The sequence below is a fragment of the Antechinus flavipes genome, chromosome 1, assembly GCF_016432865.1.
Source record: "Antechinus flavipes isolate AdamAnt ecotype Samford, QLD, Australia chromosome 1, AdamAnt_v2, whole genome shotgun sequence".
NCBI lineage: Eukaryota > Metazoa > Chordata > Mammalia > Dasyuromorphia > Dasyuridae > Antechinus > Antechinus flavipes.
Window position 1 is genome coordinate 581,638,862 of NC_067398.1, and position 18,580 is coordinate 581,657,441.

The 18,580-nt window shown below is 34.5% G+C and overlaps 1 protein-coding gene across 2 annotated transcripts in view; it reads left to right on the plus strand.

Moving 5' to 3' along the window:
- CPQ (carboxypeptidase Q) overlaps positions 1 to 18,580 on the plus strand; it is a 679,622-nt gene that overhangs the window by 454,269 nt on the left and 206,773 nt on the right. For both annotated transcript variants that reach the window (XM_051970892.1, XM_051970891.1), the window contains exon 5: positions 6,956 to 7,067. In XM_051970892.1, the coding sequence (XP_051826852.1) occupies positions 6,956 to 7,067 (112 nt within the window). The remainder of the gene's footprint in view (positions 1 to 6,955; positions 7,068 to 18,580) is intronic.

Sequence of the window (18,580 nt, forward strand, 5' to 3'; positions counted from 1 at the left end):
AATTCTTCACATTCAACTAACACTTATGCCCTTTTTCTATCTATCTATCACTTATAACTGCCCTAGTAATAAGAATCTTCATATGTTACAAGTCTCATCTACCCATCTAGCAATACAAACAGTTCAACCTCATTAAGTTCCTCATCATTTCCCTTTCCTGTTTATTTTTTTAAAACTTTTCTAGAGTCCTATATTTGAGAGTTAAATTTCCTATTCAGCTCTAGTATTTTTATTCATCAAGAATGTTTGAAAATCCTTTATTTCATTGAATGTGTATTTTTTTTTCTTCTGAAAGATAATGCTCAATTTTGCTATGCTATGTAGAAGATTCTTGGTTGAAATTCTAACTCCTTTGGTCTCCAGAATATCCTATCCCAGACCCTCAGATCCTTTACTATGAAAATTGCTAAGTCCTATGTTTTTCTGACTGTGGCTCCAAGATACTTGAATGGTTTCTTCCTGGCTGCCTGCAATATTTTCTCCTTGACATTGAAGCTTTGGAATTTGGCTATAGTATTTCTGGGAGTTTTAATTTTTGGATCTCTTTCAGGAGGTGACTGGTGGATTCTTTCAATTTCTATTTTACCCTCTCATTATAGAATATCAAAACAGTTTTCCTTGACAATTTCTTGAAAGATGAGGTCTAAGCTTTTTATTGCAGTGATTTTTAAATTATCTCTCCTGGATCTATTTTCCAGATCATTTGTATTTCCAATGAAATACTTCATATTATCTATTTTTTTCATTCTTTTGGTATTGTTTGTTGATTCTTCATAAAACCATTAATTTACATTTGCTCAAATCTTGTTTTTAAAGAATTATTTTCTTCAAAGAGCGTTGATACTCTTTTCCCATCTCCAATTCTATTTTTAAAGGAGTTGTTTTCTTTAGTAGATCCTCCTCCCCTCTCAATTTTTCTGATTCTCTTCAAGGAACTTTTTTTTTTCCTTCAGTGAATTTTTGAGTCTCTTTTTCCATTTGGCCAATTCTGCTTATTAAGACTTTTTTATTGCTTTTTTGTGTTTCTTTTACTATTTGGCCTCATCTATATTTTAAGGTTTTATTTTCTTCAGGTTTTTTTGTGTCTCCTTTACTAAGCTTTTGACTTGTTTTTCATGATTTCCTTGTATCACTCTCATTTCTCTTTTCAAATTTTCCTCTATTTCTCTTACTTGATTTTCAGAATCCTTTCTGAGCTCTTCTATGGCTTGAGATCAATTTCTTTTTGCTTGGAGGCTTTGGATATAGGAGTTTTGACTTTGATATCTTGTAAGTATGTGTTTCAGTCTCCCATGTCACAGTGTAACTTTCTGTGGTCAGAATCTTTTTCTGTTGTTTTCTCATTTTCTTAGTCTGTACCTTGACTATTAATGCTTTTTTTTTTTTAAGTAAACCCTGCTTCCAGGGTGGAAAGTGAATTCAGTCCAAACATTCAGGAGTTTTGTGCAGCTGTTTTCAGAGATATTTCTAGGGATTCTAAGTTTTCAGTTCTTTAAGATGATATTGATGTGGGAACTCTGAAACTGTCCTCTGACTTTGGCAGGGGGGTGGGGTGGGGAACTCTCCTTGAACTCTTGAGAAACTCTCCTCTGGGAGAAGCCCATCTCAGGAAATTAAGATAAAGTAGTTTCATTCTGTTATCTTGTTGTGATTAGCTGCACCCTCAATTGAGTCGAAAATTAGTCTGGGACCACTCTTACTTAAGTTGAACTTAAGTGGTCTCATTCTACTGGAAATCTAGGCCTGGGAGCATTAATCTCATTAAAATGATCTTTTATAAAAAAAGGCAATTTTAAACTCGTAATTTGCAGAGGTACGAAGTGGCACAGCTGCCTACCAGGACCCCTATCCTTTGTGAAGACATTCTCTTCTCAGTGTTAACACCTCTGTTTATCTCTCTGCCAGGATTTCTCTTCTAGGACCTTTATCACTCTTCCAGGACCTTGCCATTGAGGAAGTCAGTGTCCTAGCAAAGCTGACTTCTGCAGTGCCAATAAACTTTCTTTTTGCCAGTCTAATACTTCAGCTTGGTGAATTCTTTCACGTTGAACCTGCACTGAGCAGAAGGGGATTCTCACACCTCAACTCTCTGCCACTAACTTCTCTCCTGGCCTGTGCTCTGGTTTGAGTGACCATAAGCTCCTTTCTGTACTGGAACTGGGAGGAAGATCCCCGCTTTATTGTAGTTGCAAGTTCTGGTGTACTAGCTGCTCAGGAGCCACCTTGATTTCATATGGGCAGAGCAACAGAATCCTGCCTCAATGCTAGCAAAGGGATCTCTGTAATATTCTGAACAGTGTTCAGAACATTTATCTGTGGTCTGAGAGCTCTGGAAATTTCTGCTGATGTTGCTGAATCAGCCATTCCAAAGTCTGTTTCTGGTTTTCTGAAGCCCATGGTGTGTCTTGTGCTGAACTGTGTTTCGCTGTCACCCTGGTGTGACAGACTTCTCCCACCTAACCTCCCATGGAAAATTGTTTCACGCTGCCTTTTTTTGTGGGTTCTGCTGCTCCAGAATTTGTTTAGAGGAATTATTTAAAGGCATTCAGAGGGGCTGAAGAAAACTCAGGTGAGAACTTGCCTTTACTCCACAATCTTAGCTCCACCACTTGGCCCACTTTTTTTCAGAAGTGTTTCAACTAAAATTTCCATACAACAAAATGATATTAACAATTTCTTGAAATTCATTGCAGTAATATTTGCCTTTTTTATCCCAAAAAGAGTCTGTTGAGGTTTTGATGTTATAAGAATATCTTATAGTTAATTTATTTTATTTTTTATCTTATAATTAATTTAGATCTATATGTCCCAATATTATGATGACTTTCCTTCTGGCTGGATCTTATTTAAACCCTTTTCTATATTTTCGCATGTTGCCACATGTCTGCTTATTTTGTTCTTAAAACATAAAAATTCTCCAGCAGTTGCCTGTTGTGCATGCATCTGACCACTTAGATAATTTATTTTGAATTCTAATCATGTCCTCTGAGTCTGACCTCATTTCTAGGTTGAAGTTCTTTGCAAATGCCCTCATCTTTACTCGTTTCAGAATTCATTTATCTATATTCAAGCAGTTGCAATGCAAGTGTTATTGTTTGCATTTGTCTAATATTAAGTTTAGAGTAAAATATTAACAAACATAATAATGGCTGTCACATAATGCCTCTTTCCCCCTAAATGTAGACCTCAAAGATTCACATATTACTTCACAGACACAGCATTACAAAACCTCAGACTTGAAAGGGACCTCTGAGGCCATCTTGTCTTATCCATACTTTACCAAGATGCCCCTTTAAGTCCCTTTACCTCATCTCCCCCAAATGGCCATCCGTTCTTTGCCTGAAAACCTCAGTGAGGGGAAATTTCCTTAGGCATTTCATTCTTCATTCATTCTAGAAATATTTATTAAGCATCTGACAAGCACTGTTCTAATTTCTGGAGATGCAAAAAGAGGTAAAAGATGGCCCCTGCCCTCAAGGAACTTATAATCAAATTGGATAGACTCATTCCACTTAATGATAGTTCTAATTGTCAATAAGTGTTTCCATAGAACTAACTGATTTATTTGAAAATAATTGTAATTAATATTATGCTGACTTTACAGATGGAAAAAAAAAACTGAAGCACTGAAATGTTCAGGGATTTGGACATAGATATATAGATAATGAGTGTCAATTCTGGGATTCAAACTCAGGTCTTACTAGGTGCTCTTTCCCTCCTCCATTTCTTGATCTCTTTAATATTTTTAGTCATTATTCCATTGCTCAGATGAAGGATAAAGGTGCTACAAAGTCACCAAAGACCATACTATACAGAATGCCCCATGGTTTTCAGAATCTTTGTCTATTTTTTGACTATATTTTCACTTCTGATTTTATATTTAATCCTGAATAGGATTCAAATTTTTTGGGGGGTGGGAGACATTTGGGAAAACATTATCAGGAAGTGCCATTTCAAAACTGTGTATACCCTTTGATCCAGCAGTGCCAGTACTGGGTCTGCATCCCAAAGAAATAATAAAAGAAGGGAAAGGACCCATATGTGCAAAAATGTTGGTAATGTGCAAAAATATTTGTAACAGCCCTTTTTGTGGTGACAAAGAACTAGAAAATAGGTAGATACCCATCAATTGGGGAATGAAATATTATTGTTCTATAAAAAATGATGAACAGGCTGACTTTAGAAAGGCCTGGAAAGATTTACATAAACTGATGCTAAACAAAATAAGCAGAACAAGGAAAACATTGTACATGACAACAGCAATATCATCATTGATCAGTGATTGAAGGAAATTCCATTAAACTTTGGATGGAAAGTGCATCCAGAGAGAATATGGAAACTGAATGTAAATCAATATGAAGCAGGTTGTGATCCCTTTAAGAAATTGTATTTTCTATTGATCTTTGATTCCTTTCAGAGTCCCAGCCCCTCCTGATATCTTAGGCATATGTTCCCCAGACCAGTTGTCTTTCCAGGATGCCAGAGCCTTTGATTCAATTACAAATCCTGGTCAAAAAGCATCCCTTTGAATTCTAATAGGAGATCTGGGCTTGTCCCAGCCCCCACTGAGTCTGAGCTAACTTGGGTTCTCCCAGCCCCATCTAGGACACTCAATATAAAAGAGTCAAACGAAAATCTTCTCTTTGCAGAGGTTCCAAGTGTGCCAGTTATGCTATGCTTGGGATGCCAAGGAGTCTCTGTCTACTAGAATATTCTTTTCCAGTGCCATGTTCTCTTTATCCTCAACTATTTTCCTAACCAAACTTTATGCCTCTCTGTCAGGATTTCTAAACTTCCTTCCAATCCCCATAATAAACCTCTTTTATCAATCTAGGTTTTCAGGTCTATAAATTCCTTTACAGAGAAATTTGCATTGACAGAAGGGAGTCCCCAAAATTCCCTATCCTTGCGCTGAATCTCAAAGGGTTGCAGGGGAGCCAAAACTCTTCATTTGGTTCCCTAAACCCCGAACCTGCCACTAGACCTTATCATTTAACTCCCTGACCACCAGAAACCTTAATCTCATTTTGGTTCCCTAAATTTAAACCTTATCAAATACATGCTATGTTCACTTTTTTTTCTTCTTTTTTTTTCTCTTGTGGTTTTCTATTTTTATTCTAATTTTTCTCTCCTAACATGATTCAAATGGAAATATATAAAAATGAGTGTATATATATCACCCCACAAAAATATTGTTTTACATGTAATTGGGGAAAATAAGAATATTAAAAAAAAAGAAGTGCCATTCCCCAATCCATTACAGTTTGTGCTTATGAATCACTGCAAGGGGGGAAAAGCAAAATTAACTTTTCTTTTATTCTTTAAAAAAACAAAACTGATCTAAGTAAAAGTTCATTCAAAAAATGTTAAACTCTTTGCTAATCCAGTGTTCCTTTTAATTGTGTCAGTTCAGGGATTTCAAGAAAGATAAGAATGCCAACTGATTAGAATATCATCCCAAATGGGATTATGCCATTTTTAAAATCAGATTTTCCTATTGTTGCAATATGTATTCATTCTTTCCTTGGGGCCCAAAGAAATCATTCCTTTTGGGTCAGCTCCATAGCTATTTAGGGAAACAGTGTAAGAGTCACATGTGACTATAATCAAAGGGACTTTGGTTTTATCTATTCAGATAGAGGCAAAGAGGAAAGGAAACTCAGTTCCCTCTAAAAGCAGAAAGATTTCTTTTAGCCTTAATTATTCAGATAATTAGTCCAACTCCACTTGGCAGTTTTTAAAAATTTATCCACACATAGAAAAATCATTCAGGTGGAAACTTATCTATTTTCTAAGAGAAAATTACTAATTTTTTAAATCACAAAGCATGATTATCAGAAAACTGCAGGGATTCTACCTCTTAGAGGATGCTATTATCTCCTGACTTATTTAACAATAGTAAATTTAAGCATTTAAATTAATGTATTTACATTTTAAGAGTCCTTCCTGTTCCGAATTCTTTTGAATCATAAGGCATAGATTTAGAGCTAAGAAGAAATTTTGGAAACTAGTCCAAGTCTCAAATCCTTTTTTATTTTTCTTTAAATTTTATTTTTAATTTATAGAATAAAACAACCATTTCAATAACATAGTGCAATAGAAAAAAATAATTGCATATGAAATATACAACAAAATTATCATGTAAATGTTTTTCTTCTCTCTTTCTATCCTAGAAATAGCTACCATTAGACACAAATATATAGTATATACTTCTATTTATCACTCCTTTCTCTGGATGTAGATAGCATTGTCATTCATATATCCTTTATAGTTAATTTGAATATTTATAATAGTCAAAATAGCTTACTTATGCAAAGTTGTTTTAAAAGCAATAATGCTATTACTGTATACAGTATTTTCTTGGTTCTATTCATTTTGCCCTTCATCTTTTTGAGCAAGTCTTTCTATGTTTTTCTAAAATTATTGAACTCATTATTCCTTATAGCACAACAGTGTTCTATAAAAATCATACATTACAAAAATAATTACCATTCTTCAATTAATGATAATATCCGTAGAGGTTTGGGCAACTTTCCCCTGGTTACACAGAAAACTAGTGGGATATCTAGAATTAGAATTGAGAGCCTTAATTTTAAATAGAGTGTTCCTTTTACTGATCATAGAATTCAAGAAAGTACCATACATACTATTAGATCAATAAGAATTGAAGACTTACTATAAATTGCAAACACTAGAACAAACTCTGGGAATATGAATATATAAACTTTAAAATCTTTACTCACAAGAGTATCCATTATACTATGGAGAACAGTTTGGAGGAGAGGCACCACAAGAGTGGAGGATTGGCTTTATAATTTTCTTACATCTAATGTATTTATAAGTTTTTTTCTTGTGATATTTTGTAAAGAGAATAATTACAGTCCAGGTAGTAAGTGCCATTTTGACTTTTTTTTCCTTTTCACATTTAGTAAATCAATGTATTTGTATTTTTTAGGTTGTCCTAGTCAGTGGACATCTGGACAGCTGGGATGTTGGACAGGGTGCCCTTGATGATGGCAGTGGAGCATTTATATCATGGGAAGCCCTCTCTCTTATTAAAGATCTAGGTAAATATTTATAAAGTTGTTAACTGACGTATAAGCATTTCAAGAATGATGGGATCTTTGTTGCTGTTGTGTTCATTAGTGTTTTAACTCTAGGAACAAGCTATGTTGCAAAATTTTTATTCCCTTGTGTTTGCAAAGCCTCCCGCATTTCTAATTTCCTAGAACAAAATTTAAGAGTGAAGTCTTACTTAAACTGTATTCCAGACACTAAAGTACTAAATAGACTAATCATTATGGAAAATTAGATGCCATTGTAACTAACACCATCTCAGTCATTGTCTGTGCTTGATACCTCTGCTAGACTGAGTCTAGATTTCTGTGAAGAAAGTAGGGGAAACGATTTAATCAATAAAACTAGCAGTGCCTTGCTGGTTCTAACTCTCTCAAGTCCCTGTACAAATGTAGAAAAACTTTGTTGAGTTTTTTAGTCCAGTGCTATGTGTAAAAGCAGCATTAGCAATCAGACTTCAAAGACCAGCCAAAGGACTGAAGGAGGCATCTCTGAGTCACTCCATTGAAACCAGCAAGACCAGATTACAATACCTTTCTCAGCTAAATCTAAAGGTGGCCTTTAGAAGGGGAGAAGAAATGAACAATTGTGTGGTAATGAGCACCTTTATAAGTAGAAAGCAGAGGTGTTTTTATTGTGAGGACCAGAAAGATTGGTTCTCCTGGGACTGAGAACTGTCTGTTCTATTAAAGAACTACTGTTATAGTCATCTCTAGTGGAAGTTAAACATTTAGCTTTTATTGGATGTGATCTTTGAATCATTAGTCTACTATATACCTCATTACTCTGGGATTGTTTCATTATTTTATAGGGAAGATCATGGGAACATACACAACTACCTCAGAATAAACTATGGAAAAACTACTAATTTGAGTCTTAAAAGTTAAGATAAGCAAGTATCTTTCCTACTGTACTCACAACAAGGTTTACCCTCTGCCTGGCTGGAGGTTGTGTGTCTCCTTCCAAGTTGGCCATCTGACAAGTTTTTGTCACTCAGTCAATATTATCCCCTCAAACAAACAATGGCTTTCCTGAGTCTCAAGTTTAGGAACCAGCTATAGTCACATCCTAGAAACAGGGTTATAGCTAGGGTCTCCAGTCCTAGCTATGTTTGTGTCTACATATTGTTATTGTTTTTGTTTTTAACCACATAATTTGTTTGGTACTTTACTATTTAAGTTAGTAATAAAGTTGCTTATATTATTTTTTTCATTGGTGGTCTGTCTTATCAGAGGGTCCACAAGTGTTTATTAATTATTGAAACATCGTTACCCTACATGGTCTCTTTCCATTCAATCTCTCCTTAGTTAATTCCCCACACACAGATCTAGTAATATGATTTCCTGTCTTCTGCTCAAAATCCTTCAATTATTCCCCATTTCCTACTGAATAAAATCTAATTTCAGCCTCGGGTTCAAGGCCTTGCACAATCTGGCCATAGCTACCTCATTTGAATTCTTTTCTTATTATTGCTCTTCACTAAACTTAGTCTTCTTGAAATTCTCTATGCATATTCTGCATTTTCCTGCCTCATGCCTTTGCCTTCCTTAAATCTGTTATGTACCTCATAGCCTGTTAGAATCCTCCCTGTTTTTTAAGGCCTTTAAGGCTCAATTGTCATCTGTACCACGAAATCCATCCTGATGCATAGATGAGTAGAATTGGACTCTCAATTTTCTGAAATTTTTCGTATCTTTTATTTATACTTATATTCTACTTTGCATTAATAATTATATTCTAAAATATAAAGTGAAATAAACATAGAATCATAAATTAAGATTTGGGAAAGACTTCAGAGGTCTCAGCAAGTCCTAATCCTTCGTTTTATAGCTGAGGAAGCCAAGTACTAATGAAGTTCAATTATCACACAGTTAGAAGTAATAGAATTATAACTTGAATTCACATCTTTGAAAGAAGTCTATTGTATTTATCTCCCATGCTACTTTGCAATCAAAAATTGTGTGATGATTTAGAGAATGATGAATAGATAACTCAGTGAATTTTCTGTGTTGTTGGAATAATGTGGAGTTCTGTCTGTATTTCTTCAGTGTAGAGAATTCCCTGTATAAAAACTCCCTCTGCCAATGCACATTGGCAGCTCTTCTGTAATTTATAGTTACAGGATTGCCAAGTCACTGAAAGATAAATTGCTTGCTTAAGGGTTAATTATATATATATATATATATATCTGAGATAGAATTTGAATCCAATACTGATCCTTTTGCTATGATGCCAAATTGGCTCTTTTTTCCATAGTAGTTAATTCATTTCATGTAAAAGTTCATTTCAGTTTTTGTTCACATCATACATTTGTTCAGTGTCTCCTGGCTTAATTAATACTTAATATATATATATATATAATATATATATATATATATATAATATATATATATATATATATATATATATATATGGAAAGTTTCTGAGTCTGTACTTTAAAGCATAAGGGATTAAAGTTGGCTTTCCTTAAAAGGTCTGCTTTAAAGGTATACAGGGCTTTCAAAATGATCAATTATCCCACTGCAGAAATCTGTGGTGGGTTTTTCTATTATTGTTGTTATTATTCTTTTCGGAATCATGGTCACAGATTTCTATCTTTAGTTTGCTTTTCCTGTGTGTGTTCACAGCAACAGCTGAGCCCCTAACATGCTGAGAATCAAAAATCCCTAATGAAGGAACTGATATAGTTGAATAAGAAACAGGATATGGTACTGGAGGGCAAGAAATGGGTTCCTCATTACATAAACTATCACGTGGAACCAAGAATGTTTAATTGGTGAAATCTGGAAAACCCTTTGGGAAATTTTTTTTTTATTCCCAAGAAAATGAGGGTTTTGATTTTTTTTTTTTTTGGTAGATGTTCCATGGATGCTATGTCATATAGCATGCTTGTCAAAGGTCCTTGGTAAAGCCTATATGAAATATTGTTATGATCTTGTCTATTGAGATTTTTTTTAAAACTGGGAATGTTTTTCTAAGATACTTCACTCTATTCCCCTTGCCTCTCGCCTCCTTTTCTCCACCCCTATTGCTTCACTCCTAGCAGGCATTAATATGAACAATAGTCAACTAATCCAGCTCCAGAGTTATTTGTGTTTTATCAGTGCACAAACTCATCCCCAATAGCTGTAAACAAAAGGTTATTCTTCATGCAGCTCTGCTAAGTACTTTGTGTGTTTGTTTGAAGTTTTTTTGGATTTAAAGCTTTGTTTATTTTGAGTATCCTTGCCAAAAATACTTTGGTGCCAATGGACAAATCCTATGGCTAAAGATGTTTTGCTTCAACTTAATAATTTATTACTCAAAAAGTAAACACATCACCACCAATCCCAAAAGTTTTCCAGCTGAGTTATTTCTGCCAGATATATCTGCCAGGATATTGAGATTTTAGTCCTAAATAGATGTAAGATAGTACCTGCCATGTTAACTGGCCCTCACAAGTTGAGATATGTAAGAAACTTTTTGCTTCTGGAGGAGAATAGGGAGAAAAAAAAAATTATTGTGTTAGAAGATGAAGAAATGACTTTTTGTTACATACAAAGCTTTGTGTGTTTCCCATGGAACTTCTTAAGAGAGCAGGCATGAATCCAGTAGAAGACTGGAAAGACTTCCCCTAAATTCACAAACAATTCTGTGTAGGCTCATAGGAATAAGACTGATGGTTACTAATCCTTGACTGAAATAAGAATTGCAAAGTTGGAATTGGAAGGAAAATCATGAAAAGTCTGGCAAGCCATTAATATAAGGATCTAGTAATGATATCACTTACTAATATGGTACACCTTTAAGTGCTCTCATCACATCCCCATGGAATTACATCACCACTAATAGTAAATATTAATGCAAGAGTGGAGGTCAAGTGTAGGGCCAATCCTTCTACCTGGAGATAGTGCTAGGAGAATAATTCTAGAGAACTACGGTTGAAGAGGTAGTCTGAACTCATGGAATAAAACTTCTTTTGTATTTTATATTGAAACTGAGCCCTAAGGGAAATGCTATAATTAACTATTGCCCAGAGACTAATCTAAGTAAAAATGTCAGATATTTTATCTGGAAGAATCTCTGTATAATCCTACCCCTAGAATAAATCTGAGAAGGTTAGGACTAATCCAGGATCCCGAGATACAAACAACTTAAAATCTAGAGTACATCTAACTGACTTTGTGGGATATTTTTGTTTTTGTTTTCGTTTTCATTCTAGTATTTGAGGAGCTATCTTTCCACACTTAAGGACTGTATTAATGTTGGATTGATAGAAACATTTAATGATTTCATCTATAATCAGAAGAATGAAAATACAATCCCAAACTTTAGAGTTGAAAAGGAAACATAATGGTCATCCAGTCCAGTTATATTATAATATATCTAACATACTTAAGTGTCCATCTAGCCTTTACTTAAAAACTTCTGATCTTAGGGAACCACGTACCACTCAAGGCATTGATTTAAATCAAGCTTAAATTTACTTTTTTGTCATTTCTATCTATTATACCTAATTTTGACCTCAAAGCTATGATAGCTGTACAATTATAAAATTATAAAAAATTACAAAAATTTATAAAATTATAAAAAATTATAAAATCAGTTATTAAATTGTGACGTTAAAACATACTCAAATGCAAAATGTACCCAAAGAATTACTTCCCTATTCGTTGTGGCTGAACTTTAATGAGTGTGTATCTTGCTGATTACACTTGGAAAAAAAAAACTCAATGTGCCAAATGTTCATGTGACTAAATGATTTTAAGTCGGGGAGGGGATTTTTCCCCCTAGAGTTGATTAATGAACTTAAGAAATCTCTGTCCTCTGACACTTAGTTTTTCTCACTCCTGAATGCTGCATGCTGGGAAGAAGACTATACTCACAGGAAAATGTTTTCTTTTAAAATCATTATCCTTCTCTCAACATCTTCTGAAAAATGGTATATCAACTCATAAAATACTCCAAGAGAATAAAAAAGTTTTAATTAAAGCAAACAAAATTCTCTTAAATTCCTCATCATATTTTTTCTTCTAACATTAGATTTATTATTATTTCTTTTCCTTGTTTTAATTTTAATGTTTGGAAGTTGATATTTGCTTTTACTGAAAAGGACTTGTTACATGATTGACTAAACCATAAATATCAAAGTCAACTGAAAAATTCATTTGGTTACTTTTCTCCTTTTGAGAAAACACCTTTTGGTATAGACATTTATAACTCAAAAAAATAGGTTGGTGGTGATATAGAATATATTTTGTTTTCTTTTGTGGCATCTTTTCATGAGGTTATGAGATGAGTTGTTCATTTCTTGTTATAATATTTTATTTCCTCTGGTGGCAAGTTATATAACTTCTGTGTTTGTTATAAGACCTGTGTGGATACATATTTTCTCAGCTGGGATTTACTGAATTCTTTTGCTACAAATTGGTTTGAACTTACTTATAAGTTTTTTTTTTTTCCCTTTCATCAACATACTTAACGTCTTTGCTACTTGGGTTATGCATGTAAAAATTTTCACCATGTCTGCAAAAAAAGAAAAGGAAAAAAAGGAAATCATTTTTGATAAATCTGAATGCAATATTAGCAATGGCATAAATTAAGATTTGTTTAAAATTAATTATAGAACATGGTTTTACTTTTAGATTAGATTAAGCAAACTCTTATTTTTTTCTCTTAGTCATTTAAAAACCTCTCCTCTGCCTTAGACAGGGTGATTGTTTCTACAATACTTCTATTTATTTATTTTAGCTAAAACCAAAAAAAAAATTGTTTTCTATGTGAAAAATGAGACAAAGATCTTACCCCAGTATAGATTAGTGACCGACTTTCATGACCATATGAAGAGAAGTTATTTAGAATGTGGGGAAAGAGTATTCTTTTTGAAGATAGTTAAGATTTAGTAGATATAAATGTCAGCTGGCTTAAGATTTAAGTTGTTAGGAGAATTAATAATCTTTTGGACTTTAAGGTCTAGATCACTTTGCCTTTATTATATTTCCTCTAAGGAAAATTATCTTGATAAACGGATCATTAAATAATAGTAACTAAAGTTACTATTAAAAATTATGAAATCTTCTTTAATGATTCAAAAAATAATTTGATTAATAAACTTTTGTTTTTATATTGCCTTATTTTTCTTTACCTAAAGATAGCATTCCTTGTAAAAAAAAATAATAATAATAATGAGAAAAACAGGCAGTTAAGAAAACTAACATAAAATCAGTTTGATAGTATATGAAGGAAAGGAAAGAAAAAGATGCCTTTCCTCATGAGGTTTTCAGGAATAAACTTGGTCATTTTAATTACACAGTTTTTAGTTTAGTTTTTCTTTTCTTTCCCCCCAATTACATTGTTGTGTATGCTGTTTTCTTTCTTTTGCTTAATTCACTCATATCGGTTTAATTAAGTCTTCTCGGGCTTTTCTGAATTCTTGATGTTCATAATTCCTTATAACACAATGATAGTCCCATTTTATTCATTTGTCACATTTTGTTTAGCCATTCTTTTGGGTCCTCTTTAAAAATTGATTTTTATTTATATCTTTTGTCTTTATATCACCTAAATTTTCCTATGTAATCTTCCCCTTTTCTTATAAATCAACACTCATAAAAACATATTTAAAGGAAAAAATAATAAAACCAATTGGAAACAAAAATCTGATATTATAAGCATATTCCACCCCTTGGGTTCCTGGATTCCACAAAGGAGCAAGTGGGCAGTGCCTTTTCATAACTCTTCTTTAAAGCCAAGTTATGATTTGACAGCATTCAGTTTTTATGGATTTGTGATTATTATTCTTTCCATCCATATTTTGTAGGTATTTTACATATATATTGATTTATCTATCTATCTATATATGTAGGTACATATATGTATATATACACATAGATACACACAAAGATACATATATACACATGTGTATATATATAAAATTGTAAATATGTATATGATGTATATATAAACACATATGTAACTTTCCTATTTACTTTGTAACAATTTGTATAAGTCTTCCCATACTTTTCTGTATTCATACAGCAAAATGATATCTCGTTATATTCATGGATCACAATTTGTTTACCCATTCTCATTGCTGTCCTTAAAAAAAAAGTCTTAGCATTAGAGAAAGAAGAGCAGAATTAGGTGACTACATAAGGTTCCTGCCAGACTGATTTGGTGATACAGCAAGATATGACATAATTAGACTCTGGGGAACCTAAGCCATGAGCATTAGTCAGGATGGAGATCCCAGCTGGGCTGCTCTTTATGAACTACAGCCCCCACATTCCTGGCTAGATTCCCTGTATCATATGGTTGCTGAAGGTGAAGCTGTCTCCTTTCCCTAAACATGCTAAAAAATCAAGAATCTGAGCTATACATTTCCCAGGTAACTCTTCAATCATTCAGTTTACCAGCAAGTATATAATTAAATGTCTGCTAAGTGCAATGGCACTGTTCTAGGCACTTGGGGTACAAATGCAAAGGATTAAAATAATCCCTCTTCAAGATAAGTTCATATATTTCATTGTGGCGAAAGGAAGATGAAAAATACCTAACTTAAGTATATCCATGTTAAATAATAAGTGAGTAAATACAAATATAAATAACAACAGAGTAGTTTGAGAAGAAGGACATGAGCAATTGGGGGGGTTCAAGAAAGGCTTGGTGCTTGAGCAGCAAAACGAAATAATTTTGTGAGGCAGAGAGAAGGAGGATGGGTATTCCCTACCAGAAGCCCTCTCTGCCACCTGTTCTTCTGAATTCATGAGGGGGTATGGTCTGTGATATCTTTCAGGGCTAATCCAAAATCTACTGCATTTATATCATTGAATCTAAAAATTGAGATCTACATACTAGGACTGGGAGATTTTGATGAAGAAATATATTCCGAGATCCCTGTGTCTGTTGAAGTCATTTCTCCATTTTGGTCTTTTTTGAGTGGTCAACTTCATTTCAAAAGTGGTCTTTAGGAAGTAAGTGGGATTCCATTTATCATGACTTCTTTTCAGATCCCGTTCCCCCTCCCCCCCCCCAGCCTTATGCTCCTTACTGAAGGAAAGACCAAGGAAAGAAAGATTATCTGCTAGAAAAATGAAAAGGACCTTGTGAGGGGTTTTAGCATGGTATAGTAGAATGAGCACTGGGTCTGGAATCAAAAGTCCTGGGTTCATATCCTACCTTTGATCATTACTATCTGTGAAGGCTTGGGCAGTCATCAATAGATATTGATCAAACACATACTATGTGGTAGGTATGAACCATACAAAAACAATGATATAATTTCTGCTTGCCGTGAGTTCACCTCAGTTCCTTATTTGCAAAATGAGGCAAAATGGATTCGATGGCCTCTGAGATCTCCATTATTCTGTGTTTTTTTTAATACAATAGGCCTTTTACTGTATATCTGTATATACCTAGATTAAGAGTATAATATATACTCTTATATAATCTAGGGTATAATAGCTCATTTTTCGAATATTTTGATCATGAGATTTTGATGTGATTGCTTTCTTTGTAATCTCATGCATTTTATGCATTGAAGAACATTATTCTGACCAAGGGTTCATGGGCTTTGCTAGACTGCCAAGGGATTCATAACATGAGAAAGGTTATGGACTCTTACATAGTAGTATGTAATTTCCTACAAGCATATGCCCTAAATTTTGGCTCCAGACCTAAATCATTAGCCTTTCCTCTTCCCTTCAGCTTCTAGCACCTTCCCAAAAGTAGTTTATTTACTTCACATTTATTTGATCCCATGGATCTTCCCCCCAATAGAACCCAATCTCCTCCAGGGCACAAACTGTTTCATTTCAATCTTTGTATACTTAAAAGCTCAGATACTTATTGTCTAAGAGCTTATTGATAATTGTTGTTTGACCCTCATTCTCTAAGAGGACCATGACATCATGGAGGTGATGTCACATGCAAGTGAATTGGATTTAAGTGAGGAAGGGCTATGCAAGATCACCTGCCTCACTTTCCTCTCCAGAGCCATCAAGGTCCAATGGCTAGATATAGCTCTGGAAGACTGGAGATGGCTCTGGATGAAACGGGAGATCTTGGTCTTTTTAAGCTAATATCTTCAACAGATCTCTGTAGAGGGCTGAAACCCCAAAGTTTGACTGAGGTCATTCATTCAGTGATTAAGGCGAGGTAGCTGTTGAGGCAAAGAATCTCCTCTTTTACCTAGTCCAAATGTGTATGTACACACACACACACACACACACACACACACACACACACAAACACAATTCTGCAAAGGAAAGTGAGGCAGATGACCAATTCATTTGCATGTCATGGCATCAACTCACTGATTTCATGATCCTCTTTGAGAACGAAGGACAAACAACTATCTCTGTGGGTAAAGTTGTCCTATAAACTGGAACTGGTCTATTGGAAAACTTTTCCTCCCTCCCTCCTTTCCTTCCTCCCTTCTCTCTTTCCCTTCTTCCCTTTCTTACCCTCTGTCCACATAGGTTATCATTCCTTTACTTACATATGGTCTTAAAAGTCATTTTTTCTTTTCTTTTGTACCTGAACCCTCTCAAAATATCTTGGGGTTTATTGGCTAGATTTCTTAAGGACCATGCCTTAGATCAAAACCAATGTGATTCTCATTGGCTACCAATAGATCCCAAGCTAAGTCTCATTTGTCCTATTGATTAGCTGACTGATTGAAGATTTTTATCAGCACTTTTCATGTTCCCCTTCTTTAGTACTTGTTAAGGACCATGCCTAGGTGAAGGGCAGCTCAATTCTCCCAGAGCCTCCACAACTGTGAATCCTAATATCTGAAGGAGTTGCAAAGCAGCCTTTACTGACACAGGTGTTGCTTGTGGAGTGGGAATGAAATAAATTGGAGGCAGAGGGAAGAGGAGAGAGGTCAGAGAACAGCAACTGCCTCTCATTGGAGAGGTCAGAGAACAGCAACTGCCTCTCAATCTCCTTGTATCATCATCATCCTCTCACATAAAGAGATCCATTCTACAAGTCTGAGTTAGACACCAAAAAAGTTGGCAGGTGACTTCCATATCACAACAAGTATGGTGAAATCAAAAGGAAGTCAAAACCCGTGGATGTGATTCATTGCTAGCTTCAGTGTCAATCTCCCAATAAATGAACCTCTTTACTCATAGTCTATTGAGGTAGTTCATCTCAGCCTACATCCTCCTTACCACTCTGATTCACTGATCATTGTCTACTTCATAGGACCTCATAAATAACCTTTAGGATTTTGACCTTATTTAAGAAGCCTATAGTTGACTTATATCAAAGAACAGCTGGAAAGGACCTTGGGCATAATAGTTTAACCTTCTCTTACAAAACAGGAAACTGGGACCAAAAGAACTCAAGTGAGTTTGTCCACAGTCATATTGATTGCTTCTTTTCTAAATTGCTATATTCATTTGGCTTTTTCCTTGTTGAGCAGGACTGAGTGACTATACTTTATCCCAAGAAAGAGAGAGAGGATAGAGACTAGATATGATTTTATTGATTCAGAGACCTCCAGGATGCAGAAATTCCCTCCACCAAAATCGGTTGGCATCACCTTCTCTGAAACTTATATTCTTCAAGTATTTTCAAGAGAGTACTGCATAAAAGTTTGGGTAACTTGCCCAGGGGCACATAACCAGTAGAAGCCAAGTCTTCTAGTTCAGAGCTTTCTTTCTCTAGTCTTAATTCAGGAGCCTTGGAGGCAGCTTCGTGGTTCAATGAATAGAATGCTGGTCCTGGAATCAGAAAGATGTTGTTGTTTAGTGATTTTTCAGTTGTGTCTGATTCATTAAGATGAGGTCTTTTTGGAGTTTTCATTATTTTTTAATTAAAGCTTTTTTATTTTGAAAATATATACATGGATAATTTTCAACATTTACCCCTATAAAACCCTGTGTTCTAATTTTTGTCCCTTCCTTTTCCCCACCCACTTCCCCAGTTGACAAATGATATGTTAAATGTATGCAATTCCTCTATAAATATTTCCACAAATATCATGCTGCATGAGAAAAATCAAATCAAAAAGGGAAAAATGAGAAAACCAAAAAAAAAAAAAAAATGCAAGCAAACAACAAAAAGAATGAAAATGCCATATTGTGATCCAGACTTAGTTCCCACAGTCTTCTCTCTGGGTATAGATGCCTCTCTTCATCACAAGATCATTGGAACTGGCCTGAATCATCTCACTGTTGAAAAGAGCCACGTCCATCAGAAGTGATCATCGTATAATCTTGTTGTTGATATGTACAATGATCTCCTCGTTCTGTTCATTTCACTTAGCATGAATTCATATAAGTCCAGGCTTTTCTGAAATCATCCTGCTGAAGGTTTCTTATAGGACAATAATATTCCATAACATTCATATATTATAATTTGTTCAGCCATGCCCCAACTGATGGACATCCACTTATTTTACCCTTTCTTGCCACTACAAAAAGGCTACAAACACATTTTTGCACATGTGTGTCTCTTTCCCTTCTTTATGATCTCTTTACAATACAAACACTGCTGGGTCAAAGAATATGCA